Raw genomic sequence first — 20,873 nt, forward strand, 5'->3', positions numbered from 1 at the left:
GTCTGGCTTCTTTTAGACCAGCGGTTTGAAAAACTATCCCATTTATGGAGGGCAATTTGAACCAGAAGCTGCCAGGCTCGCGGGGGCACCAAGCTCAGGACTGCAGCCCCACACTGACCGGCAGCAGCTGCTCTCCAGGGTTTCAGACTTGGGGGGGCGTAGTCAGCCCTACCTGGAAAGGGGTTCAACCTCCTGGGGGGCTCTAACCACCTTTCCCCCACCTGGAATAAAGTCCGCAGCTTCCCTCCCAGCCCCCTGGTTGTTTTCTTCGAAAGGGGTAGACTGCTCCTGCACCAGGAGGTTCTATTCCACTATTTGGGGAGTCGCAGACCCCGGATGGGGCGCAAACAGCCCCCAAAGCCTTTCTGTCTCCCCACATCGTGCCCCACACCCTCCTTGAACCCCAACCGTGCCTCTCCCCCCCCCCCGGCTGGTGCAAATCTCCCTTTAATTACATACTGTATTTTTCCATGTAGAAGACTATATTTCCCCCCATTTTTTAAGCTTAAAACTGGGGGGTCTTGTGCACAGACTGTAGCGATTATTTTTATAAATATAATTTTTATTTTATATATAATGTTTATTTCTTAATTTTGGGCTCCAAAAATAGGGGCCGTCATACACAGGAAAATACTTGCGATATAAATATAATTTGTGTGTATTTCTTCATTTTGGGCTCCAAAAATATGGGGAAATATGGTACTTGCGAGGTAGAGAGGTGGCTGCGGACCCCTAGCCCCCCCCCCAGCCCACTTTGCAACAGATCGCCCCCTCCCAGGCCTTTGCCCCCCATGCTTCGCTCACTGCACCCCACGGCCCGTGGTGCCCCAAAGTGGGGAAAGTCACCTCTGCATTCGCTCTGCCTCCCCCTGGCATGCGCCCCCCCAGGCTAAAAAGGGCTCCCCCACCCCAGAGGATCGGGGCTGGAGGGGAATGCGGCCCCCGCCCACCTCTGCCCTAGATGCCCGCCTTGCCGTGCGCCAGTTAAATCTTTTAATAGCCTCTCTGGGGCACCGGGTGCGGATTCAGTGACACACTTCTGGCCGCCCCTCTCTTGGCACCAGGAAGGGGGCTGCCCCACGGCCAGGGCACGTGAATCCAGGAGGGCCAGGGCGCCAGAGGAGGTGCCCCCTTTTCTGCCCGGCAAATCAGGCCCCCGGCCTCCTCTCTATCTATTTTTGGGCCTCCCCGCTTTATTCAGGGCGTGTGACGTTCCCGGGTCAGCATCTCCGGGGAGACGCGGCCTAGAAGGCACGGCGACTTTGAGCTGCCGGCCTGGATCAGAAATCTGGCAGGATCGGGCCCCCTGTCCAGAGCAGGATCCTGCCCCCCCAAACGGGACGCGACTCCCAGAGCCTCCTGCCGTCCTTCTCGCTTGGCGGACAAAGGTAGACTGTCTCTGTCCATGGAGGTTCCCTTCAAGGTTGGGCCGAGTTCGAGGGCAGGGCAGGAAGCGCAAAGGGGTGGAGCCAGGCCGGTGAGAGAGCCCGGAGGGCCAATCGGAAGCTTTTGGGGGCCACAGGAAGCTTGAGGGTCCAAATCTGCCCCCCGGGAAGCAGATCAATCTTTAAATCGGCTTGTATACAAGAGGCTCAATCTTGGGATTGCGAGTTCGAATCCTGTATTTGGGCAAAAAGATTGGGGTTGGGATGGATGACCCTCAGGGTCCCTTCCGACTCGGCAGTTCTATGATTCTAATCGATTATTCTAATTAATAGATATAATTAATAAATGTGCATGACGCCCTTAATCCACTTGGAAAGATGATAGGATGCCGGGATTTGTGCTTGGCCAAGGCAGGTCTTGTGGCAGGGAGTTCCCCAGTTTACCCAAGCTGAATCTCCCAACCTCCCGCTTCCCGGGAGGCCCACGAATTCTGGTTTTGTTACCCGGGAGGCAGGAAGAGCTTTCGCCTGCCAGGCAGCGGGTGCGAGGGGCGGGGCGGGCGGCGCAATCCTTCCCCGAACGGCTGCTTGGAGGTTAGAGCTGCTTCCGCAGGGGAAATGCGAGGAGGAGGAGGCGGCTGTTGCAACAAGGCGTTGGCCAAGGACCCGGGTGCGGATCCTGCCTCCCAAGCAGCTGCATCAGGGAGAGGCGGCTGGCAGGCTTAGGCGGTGCACACTTTGCGTATGCCCAGAGGCGCCCTTTTCTGGCAAGAGCAGAGGAAGCTGGCATGCTCAGACAGCGCCCACACTGCGCGTGCCCAGAGGCACCCTTGTCCTTCCTTTGCTGCAAGGGGAGGGGCGGCTGGCAGGCTCGGGGTAGGCGCACACTGCGTATGCCCAGAGGACCCTTTCCTTCGTTCCTTTCAAGGGGGGGAGCTGCATGCTCTGTGTATGCCCAGAGGCGCCCTTGTCCTTCCTTTGGCAGGCTTGGACCAGGCACTCTGCATATGCCCAGAATCACCCTTTCCTTCCTTTCAAGGGGGGAGCTGCATGCTCTGCGTATGCCCAGAGGCGCCCTTGTCCTTCCTTTGCTGCAAGGGGAGGGGCGACTAGCAGGCTCGGGCCGGGTGCATTCTGCATATGCCCTGGAGCATCCTTGTTCTTCCTTTCCTGCAAGGGGAGCGGCGGCTGTCAGGTTCGGGCAGGGCCCACTCTGCATATGTCCAGAGGCACCCTTGTCCTTCCTCTGGCAGGCTCGGGCCGGGCGCACTCCGCGTATGCTCAGAGTCACCCTTTTATTCATTTCTTTCAAGAGGGGGGGAGCTGCACGCTCTGCATATGCCCAGAGACGCTCTTTTCCTGCAAAAGGAGAGGCAGCTGGCATGCTCAGGCAGTGCCCGCTCTGTGTATGCCCAGAGGCGCTTTTGTGCTTCCTTTGGCAGGCTGAGGCCGGGTGCGCTCTGCATATGCCCAGAGTCACCCTTTCTTTCCTGTCTTTCATGGGAGCTGCACGCTCTGTGTATGCCCAGAGGCGCTTTTGTGCTTCCTTTGGCAGGCTGAGGCCGGGTGCGCTCTGCATATGCCCAGAGTCACCCTTTCTTTCCTGTCTTTCATGGGAGCTGCACGCTCTGCGTATGTCCAGAGGCGCCCTTGTCCTTCCTTTGGGAGGCTCGGTCTGGGTGCACTCTGCGTATGCCCAGAGGCACCCTCTTCTTCCTTGCTTTCAAGGGAAGCTGCACACTCTGCATATGCCTAGAGACACTCTTTTCCTGCAAGCGGAGAGGAAGCTGGCATGCTCAGGCAGTGCCCTCTCTGCATATGCCCAGAGGCGCCCTTGTCCTTCCTTTGGCAGGCTGGGGCCAGGCACACTGCGTACACCCAGAGACACCCTTTCCTATCTTTCAAAGCGAAAGCTGCCTGTTCTGCGTATGCCCAGAGGCACCTTTGTCCTTCCTCTGGCAGGCTGGGGCCAGGCGCGCTCTGCGTATGCCCAGAGGCACCTTTTTCTTCCTTGCTTTCAAGGGGGGAAGCTGCCCCCTCTGCGTATGCCCAGAGGCGCCCTTGTCCTTCCTCTGGCAGGCTGGGGCCGGGTGCGCTCTGCGTATGCCCAGAGGCACCTTTTTCTACCTTGCTTTCAAGGGGGGAAGCTGCCCGCTCTGCGTATACCCAGAGGCGCCCTTGTCCTTCCTTTAGCAGGCTTGGGCCGGGCGCGCTCTGCGTATGCCCAGAGGCACCTTTTTCTTCCTTGCTTTCAAGGGGGGAAGCTGCCCGCTCTGCGTATGCCCAGAGGCGCCCTTGTCCTTCCTTTAGCAGGCTGGGGCCGGGCGCGCTCTGCGTATGCCCAGAGGCACCTTTTTCTTCCTTGCTTTCAAGGGGGGAGCTGCATACTCTGCGTATGCCCAGAGGCACCTTGTCCTTCCTCTGTCCCCCTCCTCCGCGGCTGCCCTGCCCGCCCTGGGGAGCGGGGAGGCGGCCCTGGGCGCGGACCCGCCCGCCCGGCGCGGCCAATGGGCTCCGGGGAGGCGCGCTCTCCGCCTCCGCGCCCCGGCCAGGCAGCAGCAGCAGCCCAGGAAGACGCACGTGCGGACGGGGAAGGAGCAGCTGCCGCCGCTGCAGAAGCCACAGCAGCCCGGCCAGGTAGGGCGGCAGCTTCGCCACGTTGCCTTCCCCGCCTGCACGCCATCCTGCCTCCTTCACACGTGACGCGTGTCTAGGTGGGGGACCTGGGGTGGGGAGGAAGGTGGAACCCCCACCAGATGGGACCGAGGAGGGGGTAGTTGGAGAGGAAAGGGGGCGCGTTTGCCCCCTCCAACAAGACTGTTGCCTAGTGGGTGGAGTGCCAAGCCCCCCCCCCCCAATATCCGTGTCCTCCTCTGTTTCTCTCGCCCCGTTTTTGTGTTTGCATGGCATCCGCGTAAAAGTCTTAGTTTGCTTAGAAAAAGTGGAAAAGATATTTTGTATTTTCGCTTTGTATTTGTATTTTGTATTTTTTCCCTATAAGCCTTAATATTATGTATAAATATATACATATAAATATAAATATAAATATAAATATAAATATAAATATAAATATAAATATAAATATAAATGAAGCCTTCCTCGTGGGGTCGCTGCCAGGGGAAAGGGGAGCAGGAGAGATTGATGGGCGCCCCGGAGCCCCTTAAAAATAATGGGGGGTTTTGGGGAGTCAGGAGGGTGGGACATCTGTGGGGTCTGGCGATCTCAGCCCCAGCGTTGGGAGGGGGGTAGCAGGCCCTCGTGACCCCCTCCCCATCCGCCCCCCAGCCTGCCCAAAATGGTGAGAGGGAAATAGGGGAAGTTTCTTCCTCTCCAGGGAAGAAAGAGCAAGGAACATCTGCCTGGCACTCCAGATGTAGAAGCATAGAAGGGGAGGGACCCCTGGGGGTCATCCAGTCCAACCCCCAGCAATCTTGGCCTCAAACTCACAACCCTGGGATCACGAGTTTCAGCCTCTGCCAACTGAGCTGCCCTGGCCAAGACGCCAGGAAGGATTCACTGGGGGAGGGGAAAAACCCGCCTTCTGGGCCCAGTCTCAACTGGCAGCTACTGTCTTGCAAAGGCGAGTGTCTTGTGCAGAGCAGGGGGGGTGCTCTGCATGCAGAAGGTCTTGGGGTCCGTCCCCAGGCAGGGCCGGGAAAAGACTCCCTGCTTAAAACTGGGGAGAGCTGCCGCTGCCAGCCAGTGCTGGCAGTGGTGAGCCAGGTGGGATTTCCTAGCGGGAGAGCTGCTGCCAGCCCGTGCAGGCTTTATGGAGCTAGCTGGGCCAATTTCAGCTCCGTTTAAACCAGCCTCCTGTTGATAAAATTGAGGGACAGGGAAGGGCAGGTGCTTGGCATGCGGAAGGTTTCCCAGGTCCAAACCTTGCAGGGATCTCCTAGCAGGAGAGCTGCTGCCAGTCAGTGCAGGCTGTATTCAGCTAGGCAGAGCAATGGTCCAAGGCAGCTTCTTCCATTCCTTCAGCTTGTATTCAGACTCATGAGGACCGCATGGAGCTCAGCGGTCAAGCACCTGAGTGCAGAAGGCCCTCCTCCTTCAAGGTAGGACAGCCGCTGCTGCCAGCCAGTGCAGATGACGCAAAGCAGATCTCCATGCCCTTGCTCACAGCGCTGAGGACCAAAAACATGGCTTTTAAGAGAACCACCTTTGCCCAGCGCCAGAACAGGTGCTCTGCATACAGAAGGTCTAGCAGTTTGGCGTTGCTGCACTCGTCCCTTGTCACCCTGCCGGTCAGTGCCGGCAACGCCAGTGGATAAGCCCTCTGTGTCTGCAGCCTCTTGCAGCTGCAACAGACCTGACCACCTTCTGCACTCAGAGCGCCTGCCCGGCCTCTGCGTATAAGAATAGAATGGCATTTGCTCTTGACTTTGAACAGAAAACAAACGGTCCCGATCCTCTGTTTTGGGGGCCCTTTTTGCTCCAAAATTCTGATTTTTGCAGGGTTTCTGCGCAGGGAAAGATGGAGGCTCGTTCCCTGACGCAGGAGGGAGTACATTCCTGCATGCTTTCGCTTTATTTAATCTGGAAGCGCTTTTTATTTTTTCTCGGCAGCGGGTGTAAGGTTTCAAATCCTCCTGGCGAAACGGCTTTGGCAGGAGCGAGGAAATCCTGCTCTCCAGTTCCAGGTCCGTTTTCCCTGCAGGCGCTCCCCACGTGCTCAGAGGCGCCCTTTGGGCCCCGTGCCCAGGCCTCTCGCACGCGGTTGGGGGGCATCTCTGCTCATTTGGAGCCTCTCTGGACTTTTTACAGTCCTGTAAAATGGGAACAGGCCCCGTTCTGCCTCGCAGCGCTGTTGGCAACGGAGCAAAGATGCCCCCCAAAAACCGAAGCAGGACGATGGGCCCATTTTATTCATTCCTTGCATTGACACACCGGCCTTCATTCTCCAAGGAGCTCGAGGCGGCATGAGTAATAATAATAATAATCCGCTCATCTGCCTGTGGTTCTCCCTCATTTAATCCCCACAACAGCCCTGTGGAGTAGGACGCTTGCGACTTAACAATTGAGGATCCGAACTCAGGTCTTCCTTTCGATTATGTCCATAACGGTCTCCCATTCAATGCAGAACAGTAGAAACATAAATATAAAATATAAAATATAAATTTCCACTATAGCCCAACCACCGCATTCAGCTCTGCGGAAGGATTAATTCTGATTATTTCCCCTTTCGCAAACTGAAATTCCTTTTTTTGCAAGTTGCCATTTTTATTTTTTTAGCGATCCGTGCATCCAGCTTTTTGAAATTTGCAAAGGACCGCATGCCTGGTTTCCCCCTCCGGAAGAAGCCAGATCGTTGCTTTGAATTGGGGAGGGGGCTGCTTGGAAGCAACCCAGCCCCAGGCCAATTCAGCCCCCCACGTGTGGGTCTAGGGGGCTCTGCCTTCACCTCCGCTCCAGATTTCCTTCCTTCCTTTGGCGCTGCATCTTCCGGGGAGATGGCCTTGGCAACAGACTCTCTCCTCCGGATTGGGCCCCTCTCCGCATCTCTCCCCCCCCCCAGGCGTGGGCACACAGCCGCTCTCCCCTCCCCCCTTTCCGATCTCGCCTGCTTTGTTCAGAGCTGGTCCTTCTCCTCCTCTTTGCATCCAGGGATTTTTGGCAAGGAGAGAGAGAGAGCGCAGGAGCTTGTCCGTCTGGTGCGGAAAGGATATGTGAGTAAGCCATGCAGGGAAAATGGGGGGCGCAGAAATATGGGGGGGTCCTCCGGAAGACTTTGCATGCCCACATGCGGCCAGCGATGCCCTGAGCGTCGCAAATCGCTTTGCCGTCTGGAAGGGAGACAGCAGCGCCCACAATTTGTCAGGATTTGAGCCCCAGAGCCAGGAGCTTGATTCCGGAAGCATTCCCTGCCTCGGGAAGCAGAAAACGGCTGCTGGGGAAGGAGCCCCCCCCCCCCAACCGCCGTTCTTTTCTGCCCCAAATCTCCCTTTTGGTTTTATTTTATTGCACTGCGCTGCTGGCGTTGGAATTTGTTTCTCTCTGCATGGCACGTTGCAATTTCCTCTTCCTTGCAATTTTCCATTCATTGCGCGGCACGGAATTCCAGCGCTGGGATTCTGCCGGTCCTATCCTGCTTTTTATCCTCCGAGGGGCCGCCCCACATCTCGCGAGGCGGTTCTCCTGCTCCTGGTCCCTCAAGGGAGCCTCCCCTCACAGGCACAGTCTACCTGCCATTGCCAAATGACTTAACCCCGTGGCACCCGTCCTCCGGATGCTGTGGGCAACAGAAACCCAGCATGGACCTTTCTAAAAAGAAAGAAAGAAAATATTTCCTCCCACAATTGGGCTTTTCCTTCTAAGCCGCATGGCAAAAGCGATTGTGGCCGACTCTTTGTCCACTGAGCAACCTCCCTGTGAGGTTCCCATTCCACCCTCCACCCATTTAGCCAGGCTTCCTTCGGGGTTGGGCTGGATGACCTTTGGGTTCCTCCTGTGCCGTTCTGTGCAGGAACCTAGAGCAACAGATCCACGACAACCGGGGCTGCCCTGAGCCCTGGGCTTGATCCAGCCCGACTCCTGCGTGGCGCCTCCCTCTCCAGGCTGGCGCAAGAGGGTTAAGCTCCTCTCCCGGCGTCCCACAGGGGGCCCAAAGCCCCACGCGCAGGGCTGGCGCCGCCTCCTCCCTCCAAGCCTCACCCGCACTTCTTTTTCCTTGCCAGAGCTCCAGAGCGGCGGAGGCGAGAGGTTTCCCTGGCACAGAGGACCTGAGCCTGGCAGAGGCTGCTCCAGGTGAGCACGGATCTGGGCCGCCCCTCGCCCGTCCCAAGGAGCCCCACATGGCACCCAGAGGTGGGTCGCCTCAAGGGGTCCGGCCCCCGGCTGGTCCAGAGAGGCCGCTTTGCTTTGCAGATGGCTGGATTTTAAAATCCTGGCTCCCCGGGCCAAGCCAGGTCTTGGCATGCCAGCTGTGTCCTCGCATGCCTTCAGGGCACTCTCCCGGCCGGCGGAGCCTCAGTCTCCCCCTCCAGAAAATGGGCCCGTTGCCTTTTGCTCAGAGGTTGCGCCAAGGGGTTTTCTGGGGGGTGGGAGCTGGTTCTGGACGGTGGTTTTAATTGGGGCGACCCGACTGGGGCAGAGGCGCAGCCCAGATTCTTGCATCGCAGCGGGTTGGGCTAGATGACCGCCGGGTCCCTTCGCTGTCAGTCATTCTGGGAATGACCCCTGGGGAACCCTTTCCACGGTTCTACAACACTGGAATGTTAGAAAGCAGGTGGTTTTGGCCACTCAGCACAAGAAAAACTTTGCTGCAGAAATGCTGAAGCATTCTTATTTTTTACGCCAGCTGAAGCCTGGTTCCTGCTTTGTCCCACACAGCAGGGCTGGTTTGCTTTTAAACCCAGGAGGATGCAGCGCTTGGATATTTCTAATCTATGTTTATATATATATATATATATATATATATATATATATATATAACCCTTGTATTTCATGTTAATCCTTTGGGGCTTTTATGACGGTTGATATGACAGTTCTGAAGGGTCTGTCAGTAAAGCACCAAGGTATTACAAAAAGGAAGGAAGGAAGAAATTGGGTGGCGAAGGCAGGCAGGCAGGCAGGCAGGCAGGCAGAAAGAAAGAAAGAAAGAAAGAAAGAGAAAAATTAGGGGAAGGAAGGAAGGAAGGAAGGAAGGAAGGAAGGAAGGAAGGAAATTAGGTGGCGAAGGAAGGAAGGAAGGAAGGAAGGAAGGAATTAGGTGGCGAAGGAAGGAAGGAAGGAAGGAAGGAATTAGGTGGCGAAGGAAGGAAGGAAGGAAGGAATTAGGTGGCGAAGGAAGGAAGGAAGGAAGGAATTAGGTGGCGAAGGAAGGAAGGAAGGAAGGAAGGAAGGAGGCAGGCCAGCCCCCCCCCATGTGTTTTTTTCCTGGTCCGGCCAGCTATGGCTGCGCTCATCCCCCTGGCTCTCGCCTTCTTCTCCCCGAACCCAGGTCCCCGGGGTGCTGAGCGGCCCCCGCGATGGGTGAGCGCCAGGCGCGCGCCAACAGCCTGTTCCTGAACGAGGAGGAGTCCAAGGCGCTGGGTCCGGGAAGCGGGCGGGGGCAGCGCCTGCGCCATGTCCTGCGCAAGAGGGCGGCCCGGGCGCAGGCCAGGATGTACGCCATCACCCGGGAGAGCGTCCGCAGCTGCCTGCAGAGGAATGCCTTCGTCCTGCTCACCGTCACTGCCGTCCTTCTGGGTAAGGGGGCGCAACGGGGGGCTTGGGGTCCCTGCATAGCCTCAGAGGGGCATCTTTGGGGTGCCAGGGGTCCGGCGGGGCCGAATCCCCTTGCTGTCCCGAGAAAGCCCTGCTTTCGCACAGAGTTGGCCGGTGGAACTCCCCGCTACAGGATTTAAAAGAGGACTGGGAAAATTTGCGGCGTGCATGGCTTCTCCCGACCAAATTGCAATGGGGGGAACTGAGGCACAGCCCAGGATCTTTGTCGGGGAGTGGCGGGCTCTTTTCGGAGAAGAGGGCTATCGCCGGATGAAATCGCGAGCAGGATTCGAATCGTGGGCCACCGAGCGATCGCACCGCTTCTTTGAAAGGGCATCGTCGCTAGGAAGAGGCAGGCTGTGGGGTGGGTGGGTTAAGCCTCTTCCTTAACATCTGACCCCCCTCCAAGCCACAAGGTGACTCCCAAAATGGACTTCCTCTGGGGTTGGGATGGATGACCTTTGGGGGACCCATCCAAATTCAAGCCTGGGGCTGGGTAAGGCTCAAGGTTCCACATCTGCCCCCTGGAAAGCAGATAATGCGCTGCTTTCTTTAAATCCGGAATACGTAGCTCAGTCAGCGCAAGATTCGGTCTCAGGTCACGAGTTCGAATGCTGCGCTGGGCAAAAGGGGGTTGGACTAGATGAATCCCAGGGATCCCTTCTGGGAGATCTGGGGATCGGCCAGCGCCGGAGGGGGAAGGCTGCCGCCCCGCTTTGTGTGTGTGGGTCAGATTAAGCCGGTCACGAGCTGCTTGCAGGTGACGCCAAACAGCTCCCGGTTCCTAAACAAAATAAAAATTAAGAAGAGGGAGAAAAAGAGCCAGAAAAATTTGCAAGGATTACAGAGGATTGGGAGGGGAAAAAACTCCAGCAAGCTGCAGAGGGGAGATCTGCTTCGCTCTCTCCGCTGACAAGATCTCAGAAAAGAATGATATATTTTTAAAACTTTAAAGAAGTTTATTTTTTTTAAACTTTACAAAAATAATTTAAAGTTTTGCAACAGGGTTCATTTCCTAATCTGATCTCTTTGCAGTTCATTTCAATTTCATATTTTTTTTCTTTTTATTCCTTCCCCAAATCTGTTGCATCCTCATTTGGGAATTAATTGGCTTGGAGAGAAAGAACTGCATGAAAACTCTCTATTTTATTTTAAAAAAGGAAAATATTTAAGCTCTTCTTTAAATATCTCCCTTTAAGTATACACAAGCTGCACAAAGGGAGATTTTTAATGTTTTATCATATTTTTAATATTGGGAGCCCCCAATAGAATATTATTATTATTATTATTATTATTATTATGAAGCAGGTCAAAGGCGGACAAAATAACCAGCCGATATTCACGAAACCCAATTTAAAATTTGATAAATGGTATGGGTTTCTGAGCTCTGTGGGCCCACATCCAAATTAGCTACAGAAGGGATTTAAGTGACTTTTAAAAGTCCGGGACTCCGGTTCCCATCATCCCCTGCGAGTGCGTTGAGGGGACCATGGGAGTTGTAGTCCGCCTGGGGCTCCCAGCTTCCCCCTTCCCGGCGGCACTCTGCCCATGCCTCCGGGAGCGGATCTCTGAGCCCCTCCTTTGCCCCGCAGGGATCACCCTGGCGCTGGCCCTGCGGCCCTACAAGCTCACCTTCCGGCAGGTGAAGTACTTCTCCTTCCCCGGGGAGCTCCTGATGCGAATGCTGCAGATGCTGGTTTTGCCCCTCATCGTCTCCAGCCTCGTCACAGGTGAGCGGACGCACCTGGGCACCAACCCTGCCGGGCGGGATCTCTGGGCGCTCTTGCACGGGGGAAACGCGGGCGCCGATAAATGCGTGTGTGTGCGTGCGTGACATATAAATGTTTCATGTTTAAATAAAGAGAAATATTGAAAAATAAGTAATTAAAACCGGATTTGGATATGATGACTTATAGTTAAATATTTGCTTTGAATTTGAATTAAACGACTTGTATTTAAACGTTGAATTTGAATTTAATTGCTTATATTTAAATACTTTGAATTTCAATTTGAATTTCATTACTTGTATTTAAACCTTTACTTCGTATTGGAATTTCACTACTTACATTTAAACATTTCCTTCGCATTTGAATTTCATTACTTCTATTTAAATATTTACCTTGAATTTCAATTTCGAATTTGAATTTCATTACTTATATTTAAATATTTACTTTGAATTTCAATTTGAATTTCCAATTTGAATTTGAATTAAATTACTTGTATTTAAACATTTACTTTGAATTTGAATCTAATTGCTTATATTGAAATACTTTGAATCTCAATTTGAATTTCAAATTTGAATTTCATTACTTATATTTAAATAGTTACTTTGAATTTCATTACTTATACTTAAATCTTTATTTCGAATTCGAATTTCGTCACTTCTATTTAAATCTTTATTTCGAATTTGAATTTCGTCACTTCTATTTAAATCTTTATTTTGAATTTGGATTTGATTTTGAATTGGAGTTGTTCAGATCAAGACCTAGTTTCCCCCCCACTCCTCTCTCTCGTCCGCCCGGCAGGGATGGCGTCTCTGGACCGCAACGCCTCGGGCAAGATGGGCTTCCGCGCCGTCGTCTATTACATGCTGACCACCCTGATTGCCGTCTTCATCGGCATCTTCATGGTCCTCATCATCCACCCCGGAAAGGGCAGCAAGGACGCCCTGCACCGCCAGGGCACCGTCGAGCAGGTCCACACCACCGACGCCTTCCTGGACCTCGTCCGGTGAGCGGGACCCCGGGGGGTCATCCAGCCCAACCCCCGGAAAGGCCAAGAATCACAGCTGAACCATCCCGGGCAGGCAGCCCACCAGAATAATCTGGTTTTCTTTCCCCCTTCCGTCCGCAGGAACATGTTCCCCCCGAACCTGGTGGAGGCCTGCTTCAGACAGGTAAGGGGGCGCAGCTGGGCGGGTTCCCCGTCTCGCCCCATCCAGTGTAGTGGATCCGGCTCAGTCTTAAGGCTGTTGCTGCCGGCCTGTGTAGGTGAGACTGGTGGACCAGGCAACAGTCTCCCGAGTTTGTATTCAATCCACCCCTTGATTCGGATTCATGAGGACTGGATCCTTCCTCGCTTGGACTCAGGGCTAGACCACCTGCCTGAAACCGTAGAGGGCCGCTGCTGCCGGCCTGTGTTGGCTATATTGAGCTTGATGGGTCAGGGAACAGATTCCTGAGTCTGTATTAAATGAGTCCCTTGATTCTGAATCCTGAGGTCTGGATCCTTCTTCTCTTGGGTCAAGACTAGATCAACTGCGTTGGGGGTCTGAAACGCTGGAGAGCTGCTGCTGCCAGCCAGTGCTGGCACTATGGAGCTCCACAGGCCAGCCAGTAGATTGTGGAGTTTGTATTCAATCAATCCCTTGATTCAAATTCGTGAGGACTGGATCCTTCCTCCATTGGACTCAGTACCAGCCCACCTGCCAGAAACCCTGGACAGCTGCTGCTGCCAGCCAGTGCAGGCACTATGGAGCTCAATGGGCAGCTTTCCTGGTTTGGCATCAAATCAATCTTCTGTTTTCCCTCTCCCCAGTACAAGACCCAGTACAGCGTCAGAATTGTCAACCGGACCCTGGCCAGGGGAGCCCCCACCTCCGCCCCCCAGGCCTTGCCCCACAACAGCAGCACCACCACCACCACCACCGCCCTGGCCTGGCCCCCCTCGCCGCTGCCGCCGCCTGAGAACGCCACCGGCGTCTGGCGCAACGTCTCCCAGGCGCTGGGCGCCCTCCCGGAGGTGCTGAGCTACGAGGAAGTGGTCCCGGGCGCCGGGTCGGTCAACGGGGTCAACGCCCTGGGCCTGGTGGTCTTCTCCATCTGCTTTGGGCTGGTCATTGGGAACATGAAGCAGAGGGGGCTGCCCCTGCGGGAATTCTTCGACGCCCTCAACGAGGCCATCCTCCGCATGGTGGCCGTCATCATCTGGTGAGCGTCGAACCCGGGGATCGCAGGGTGGCGGGTTCTTTCCCCCCCCCCAATGCTTTTTATTGAGATCTAAGAACACCAACACCAACCAACAAAAACATTAAGCCTTATTACATCATCATCATCATCATCATCATAATAATAATAATAATAATAATAATAATAATTTATTTATACCCCGCCCTCCCCAGCCAAGACTGGGCTCAGGGCGGCTAACAACCAATAATAAAAACAAGTTGATTAAAATACAATTTAAAAGATTAAGATACAACATTAAAACAATTAGGGAGCAATCTCATCATAGAAGGAAAAAGAAAAAAGAAAGAGAGGGAGGGAATCAAATTGGCTCCAAGCCAAAGGCCAGGCGGAACAACTCTGTCTTACAGGCCCTGCATGGAGAAATCCGATCCTGCAGGGCCCTGGTCTCATGAGGCAGAGCGTTCCACCAGGCTGGAGCCAGAGTTGAAAAGGTCCTGGCTCTGGTCGAAGCCAATCTAACTTCCTTAGGGCCCGGGACCACTAGGGTCTTGCTATTTATGGCATACCAGGAGAGGCGGTCCCGTAGGGACGAGGGTCCTAGGCCGTGAAGGGCTTGAAAGGTCAAAAGCAGCACCTTAAATCTGACCCTGTACTCCACCGGGAGCCAGTGCAGCTTGAAAAGCACTGGGTGAATCTGCTCCCATGGCAGAGACCCCGTGAGGAGCCTCGCTGCAGCATTCTGCACCCGCTGGAGTTTCTGGGACAGCTTCAAGGGCAGCCCCGCCTAGAGCGAATTACAATAGTCAAGCCTGGAGATGACCGTCGCATGGATCACTGTGGCCAGGTCAGGGCGGGAAAGGTAAGGGACCAACTGCTTGATGCGGCGAAGGTGGAAAAATGTCGCCTTGGCTGTTGCTGTAACCTGCGCCTCCATGGAAAGGGAGGCATCAAGGATTACACCCAAACTCTTAACGGAAGGCAATGGCACTAATTGGGCCCCCGCAAGAGAAGGGAGTTGGTCCCTCATCCCCATGCCATCCCGACCCAGCCAGAGAACCTCTGTCTTCGAAGGATTTAGTTTCAATCGGCTCCCACGAAACCATCCAGCCACAGCTTCCAAGCATCTGTTCAATATATTACATATATCCTACTTTATGCTCCATAGAGCCATTAACTTCCGTCCTTTCCTTCCGCAAGTTTTCTTATTCCAATTTATAATTCAAGGTTTCACTGGTTAAAAATTACTCCGGGACATAAGATTGAATTCAGTCCTGCCAACGTTTTCATATTCCTACAGTTCTCACTTATATAAACCATAAATTTACTCCATTCTTTTTGGTCCTTCGTCTCCTCCAAATTCTGCGAATTCTGTGTGTCAGTTTTGCCATTTCAGCGTGTTCGACCAGCTTTATCTGCCATTCCCTTACAGGCGGAATCTCCTGCAACTTCCACTCTAGCTGCTGTTGTTGCATACAGATATAATCTTTGGTCTCTCTTCTTAATATCTTCTCCCACCAAACCTAGCAGAAATTCTTCTGGCTTTTTTTTGGGGGGGGGGGAAGCCGGGTCGCGGGTTCGAGTCGGCCGTTGCAGCGGGTTGGGATGGATGACCCGCGGGGACCCCTCACGACTCTACGATTCTACAATCGGTCTACGACTTCAGGCCAGGCCAGTCGGTAGAGCTCCAGACCCCCTTCCTCTCGGCATTGTGGGTTTGAGCCCCACGTGGGGCAAAGGGGTCGGAAAGGGGTCCAGCCCCACCTCCTTGCATCGCAGGAATCGTTTGCCCAACTTCAGACTCGAACCCACCACCCTCGTTTTAAAAACCTCATGCTCTGCCAACCTCAAGGAGGTTTTCCAAAAAAACAACAACCACAAAATAAAATTCAAAGCCGTTTGCAAAAAAGCAAAAACAAAATTCAAAGTGGTTTACAAGAAGCAAAATAAAGTTCTCAGTAGAAGGAATAGTTTCAAAAAAATAAGAATTAAAATCAACCTGGTTTGCTGGTGCTGCCCGTCAGTGCAGACAGTACTGATCTCAGTGGCCTGGCTAGCCGCAAGGCGGATTCCTAAGTCCTTCGCCCTCATGAGGACTAGAGCCTTGCTTTGCTTCCCAGAGGGCCACAAGCCACGAAAATTAAAATGGCGATTATGAGAAGCTGGCAGAGGCTCTGGCTGGTCCTGATCCATCCCCCTTCTTCCCCCCCCCCCCCAGGTACGCCCCCATTGGGATCCTCTTCCTGATCGCGGGCAAGATCCTGGAGATGGACAACCTGGCGGTGATGGGGGGCCAGCTGGGCATGTACACCCTGACGGTCATTGTGGGGCTGCTGGTCCACGGCCTCCTCGTCCTGCCCCTCATCTACTTCGCCGTCACCCGCAAGAACCCCTGGCGCTTCGTGGGGGGGCTCCTCCAGGCCCTCGTCACCGCCTTCGGGACCTCCTCCAGGTAAGCGGGCACCCAGCAGACGCCAAGGGGCCCCTGAGGGCTGGTTCCGGGACCCCGGGGGCCGGATTCCTGGTTGGGGGGGTGCCGCCCTTCCTGGCACCCTGAACGGATCAGGCCCAGCGCCGGATTTACGTATCAGCTCAACAAGCTCTAGCTTAGGGCCCTACTCTCTTGGGGGGCCCCCCAAAAAAATTAAAGGGGAAAAAACCCTGGATGTATATTTCCAAAATAAAATCTATCTATCATCTATCTATCTATCTATCTATCTATCTATCTATCTATCTATCTATCTATCTATTATTCTATCCATCCATCTGTCTCTCTCTCTCATCTACCTATCTATCTGTTTGTTTGTTTGTTTGTTTGTTTGTTTGTTTGTTTGTCTATCTTTCAGTTGATCATCTATCTATCATCTATCTATCTATCTATCTATCTATCTATCTAATCTCTCTCTCATCTATCTATCTGTCTATCTATCTATTGTTAGATTGGTCATCTATCTATCATCTATCTATCATCATTTATCTTTTGAACAATTGATCATCTATCTCTATCTATCTATCCATCTACCTATCTATCTATCATCTCTCTCTCTCTCATCTACCAATCTCTCTGTCTGTCTGTCTGTCTGTCTGTCTGTCTGTCTATCTTTTAACCGATTGATCAGTTCAGGATTTACGTATAAGCTAAGCAAGCTCTAGCTTTCGGCCCCACTCTCTTGGGGGCCCCCCAAAAAATAAAGGAAAAAACACCTGGATGTCCATTTCCAAAATATAAGATAATAAACAAATAAAATAAAGCCTACATGCAGCAACTGTGCTTTGTGTTGTGTCGGCTCCTCGGATGTAAGTCATGGGCCTCGCCTGCTGGCCTGCTCCCTCAAATATCCCTGGTTTGCTCCTTTCTAGATATAGGGTATACAGGGATATACAGGGACGCAGGTGGCGCTGTGGGTTAAAGCCTCAGCGCCTAGGACTTGCCGATCGAAAGGTCGGCGGTTCGAATCCCTGCGGCGGGGTGCGCTCCCGCTGCTCGGTCCCAGCGCCTGCCAACCTAGCAGTTCGAAAGCACCCTCGGGTGCAAGTAGATAAATAGGGACCGCTTACTAGCGGGAAGGTAAATGGCGTTTCCGTGTGCGGTTCTGGCTCGCCAGAGCAGCTTCGTCACGCTGGCCACGTGACCCGGAAGTGTCTCCGGACAGCGCTGGCCCCTGGCCTCTTGAGTGAGATGGGCGCACAACCCCAGAGTCTGTCAAGACTGGCCCGTACGGGCAGGGGTACCTTTTTTAGATATAGGGTGCCAACATTCTGCATGCGCGAATGTGCAAATCTTTACGCAGAAAATGAGCTTGCTCCCTTAAACCCTTTAAGATTGCTCAATTTTGGGGGAAGGTTTTGCCAAAAAAAGCAACCTTTGTGTCCCAGTTTTCACTTTTTGAAAGCTGGCCAGCCTTCTGCAACCACAGTTCCCATGGTCCTCTGGGGGAAGGAGCTGCGGGTGCGAATCCCCTTCGCACTTGGATCCTGGGGGGGGGGTGGTCTACTCTGCGTAGGGCTTCAGGCTGGCTCACCCCGGGGCCGCCCCATCTTCTCTCCCGCAGCTCGGCCACGCTTCCCGTTACCTTCCGGTGCCTGGAGGAGAACAACGGCGTGGACAAGAGGGTGACACGCTTCGTCCTGCCTGTGGGCGCCACCATCAACATGGACGGGACGGCGCTCTACGAGGCGCTGGCCGCCATCTTCATCGCCCAGGTCAACAACTACGAGCTGGACTTTGGCCAGATCCTCACCATCAGGTACGGGGGCGAAAGAGGGGCTCTTTCCTTCCTTCCTTCCTTCCTTCCTTCCTTCCTTCCTTCCTTCCTTCCTTCCTTCCTTTCTTTTTAAATTATTTATCAAGATTTCCATTTTATTTACTGTATTTTTCCATGTATAAGACTAGTTTTCCTCCCTAAAAATAATGTCCAAAATCTTATAAAGATTTCCCCCCATTTTCTTAAATTGGAGTCCCCCCAAACAAGGGGGTGTCTTATACATGGAATTGTCTTATAGATGGAAAAACACGCTATTTTCCTCTATTTCTCCCTTTTCCCTGACACATTCCAAATTGTGAGCGCATTTTGAGCGCAGTGCTCAAAGGGACCCTTTGGCATCTTGGCCAAGGGACCCCCAAGGGACATCTAGCCAAACCCCAGTTCACCCAACTCCCTCTTGCTCTCTGCAGCATCACCGCCACAGCTGCCAGCATCGGGGCAGCCGGCATCCCCCAGGCGGGTCTGGTGACCATGGTGATCGTCCTGACGTCCGTAGGGCTGCCAACCGAAGACATCACCTTGATCATGGCGGTCGACTGGTTCCTGTAAGTCCCCGCCAGGCGGGAAGGGGTGACGCTGCCTGCCTGGGCTGGAGGGATCATGTTTATTTATTTCCTCATTTATTTTTCTAAAATAATATTTGTTGGTTTTACACATTATCACGTTACGTTGCATCATATCCTCTTATTTTATCTCCTTGGCTCAGCTGAGCCCGATGGCTTCCCTCCTTCCCGTCTGACGGTTTACAAAATCAAACTTTAAATCTTTCCATTTCACTTCATTTATCCGTGTTAAACTATCTGTGTTAAACCACGACCTAAAATATTGTATTATTCAACCCTGATAGGTAGCAATTTCATCTTGCAAATCTTCAGATAACCCTGCAAACGATGTTGATTGCTTACAGTTGTTTTTCAAATATAATAGAATATAATTTACTTTTAATGAGATTTTGCAGTTATGAATCGTGAGGCTTTCTCGACAGCTTTGGCCCAAAATCTGCGACTGGAGCCTTGGAGAAAGTCAGAGAGGCAGCTGGTTTTTCAGGGAATGACCCCACGTTTCTAGTCAGGGTTTCAGGGTCCACTTGAAATAGGAGCATAGGCAGCTGTCTTATATCGAATTTGTTCAGTAGAAGGGGACCCCAGGGGTCATCCAGCCTGACCCCTTGCAATGCAGGAATCTCAGCTAAAGCGGCCATGGCAGATGACCTTCCAACCTCTGCTGTAAAAACCTCCCAGGAAGGGGAGTCCACCACCTTCCATCCCAAACAGCTCTGACTGCCAGAAAGTTTTTTCCTGGAATCTCCTTTCCGGGAACTTGAAGCCACGGGTGCGAGTCCTGCCCTCCGGAGCAGCAGAAAACAAGCTTTTCCCCTCTTCCATGTCAGATATTAGAGGATGGCTCTCCTATCTCCTCTTTTCCTGGCTAAACACACACAGCCCCTTCAACCGTTCCTCATAAGGCTCAGTTTCCTGACCCCTGATCCATCTTGGTTGCCCTCCTCTGCACACCTTCCAGCTTGTCAACATCCTTCTTAAACTGTCATGGCCGGAACTGGACACTGTATTCCAGGTGTGGCCTGACCAGGGCAGAATAAAAAGGTAAAGGGACCCCTGACCCTTAGGTCCAGTTGTGGCCGATTCTGGGGTTGCGGCGCACATCTTGATTTATTGGCTGAGGGAGCCGGCGTACAGCTTCCAGGTCATGTGGCCAGCAGGACTAAGCCGCTTCTGGCGAACCAGAGCAGCGCACGGAAACGCCGTTTACCTTCCCGCCGGAGTGGTACCTATTTATCTACTTGCACTTTGTGCTTTCAAACTGCCAGGTGGGCAGGAGCAGGAACCGAGCAACGGGAGCTCACCCCGTCACGGGGATTCGAAATGCCGACCTTCTGATCAGCAAATCCTAGGCACTGTGGTTTAACCCACAGAGCCAGCCGCGTCCCACAGGGCAGAATAGAGAGGGACTATGACTTCCCTTGATCTGGACACTAGAATTGCATTTGCCTTTTTTGCTGCTGCATCACTGTGGACTCGTGTTCAGCTTGCGGCCCACCCAGACCCCCAGATCCTTTCCCGCCCCATCTTAACCGCCGCCCCGTTTCTTCCCCCAGAGACCGCCTGCGGACCACCATCAACGTCCTGGGCGACTCTCTGGGCGCAGGCGTGGTGGAGCACTTGTCGCGCCATGAGCTGGAGTTGCAGGACGCCGACTTGGGGGGCGACTCGGGGGCCGAGGAGAACGAGAAGCCCTACCACTTGATCTACCCGGAAAACGACACCCACAAGCATCTCAGCGGAGAGACCGCGATGTGATGCCGCCCAGGAGGGGCCGGGGAGGCGGCCGGGGGCCAGTGGCGGGCCTGTCTGGATCGGAGCCATCGACCGACTGTGAAATGCCGAGGAGAGGCGCAGCCATCATCCATTTCCCCTTCCCCCAAATTCTTCCCCCTTTCCCCATATTCTGATACATCATTACAGGCCCAAAAACGAGAGCAGGCAGCGACGGATCTCCAACGGTGACAATTTTGCACGAGAGGATCAGGATTTGAACTCGTGCCTCTCTCTCTCCGCCGCAGCGCCTCTTCCTTCTTTCAATCGCGGGGGGTTTCCACGTTATTTAAATCCAGTGCCAATATTCCTTTTTTGCCTTTCCCACCCCCTCCCCGAATCATGCTCATCCCCACTCCATAAAAACAAACACTCGTCTTTCCAGCACTTGAAGCAAAACACACTTTTTTTTGTAAAAAAAGAATGTATAGATGTGATGCTTTACTGGCGTAGAAAATAAACGCTGTTTATTTATGATGACGGTCGGCGCTTTTTTCCGGAGGGGGGGGGACGCACACCCCTAAACGTTTTGTGAATCATTTGTACTTTGGTCCATTTGCTGGATTTATTTCCCCTGCTGATTTGAACTATAAAATGGTGATTTTCTTGTGTCAAAATGAAAGGACCCCTAAATGCTTTTTTTTTTTTAAAGAAAAAAAAGCACTGAAAACGGTTATTAAAGCGTAGAATTATGAAATCTCCGTGATGGGGGGGCGGGAATGGGATTGGGGTGGTGTGGGAGCTACTGTAAGCAGGATTCGCACCCAAGACCCTCTC

The 20,873-nt window shown here is 53.3% G+C and overlaps 1 protein-coding gene across 3 annotated transcripts; it reads left to right on the plus strand.

Moving 5' to 3' along the window:
* Window positions 1–1,200: 1,200 nt before the first annotated feature.
* LOC310835622 (excitatory amino acid transporter 1-like) lies at window positions 1,201–20,576 on the plus strand. 3 transcript variants are annotated; one of them, XM_083720474.1, is made up of 11 exons: window positions 1,201–1,388; window positions 8,063–8,132; window positions 9,328–9,575; window positions 11,186–11,323; window positions 12,119–12,323; window positions 12,447–12,489; window positions 13,131–13,522; window positions 15,717–15,950; window positions 17,551–17,745; window positions 18,174–18,308; window positions 19,880–20,576. In XM_083720474.1, exons 3-11 carry the CDS (start codon window positions 9,356–9,358, stop codon window positions 20,079–20,081), a joined length of 1,764 nt encoding a protein of 587 aa, XP_083576600.1. In that variant the 5' UTR covers window positions 1,201–1,388; window positions 8,063–8,132; window positions 9,328–9,355; the 3' UTR covers window positions 20,082–20,576. The 3 variants fall into 3 exon arrangements, with proteins under 3 accessions (XP_083576600.1, XP_083576598.1, XP_083576599.1); XM_083720472.1 differs by lacking the exon at window positions 1,201–1,388 and adding an exon at window positions 3,895–4,022; XM_083720473.1 differs by lacking the exon at window positions 1,201–1,388 and adding an exon at window positions 6,344–7,054.
* The last annotated feature ends 297 nt before the right edge of the window (window positions 20,577–20,873 follow it).

The sequence above is a fragment of the Podarcis gaigeae genome (assembly GCF_964106915.1).
Source record: "Podarcis gaigeae genome assembly, chromosome: 18".
NCBI classification, from domain to species: domain Eukaryota; kingdom Metazoa; phylum Chordata; class Lepidosauria; order Squamata; family Lacertidae; genus Podarcis; species Podarcis gaigeae.

Bases quoted from the DNA above. Each gene is read 5' to 3' on its own strand.
- LOC310835622 (XM_083720474.1), top strand. From the start codon at position 9,356: ATGGGTGAGCGCCAGGCGCGCGCCAACAGCCTGTTCCTGAACGAGGAG. The intron at 9,576-11,185 runs GTAAGGGGGCGC...TTTGCCCCGCAG, and splicing joins CGTCACTGCCGTCCTTCTGG to GGATCACCCTGGCGCTGGCC. The intron at 11,324-12,118 runs GTGAGCGGACGC...TCCGCCCGGCAG, and splicing joins CGTCTCCAGCCTCGTCACAG to GGATGGCGTCTCTGGACCGC.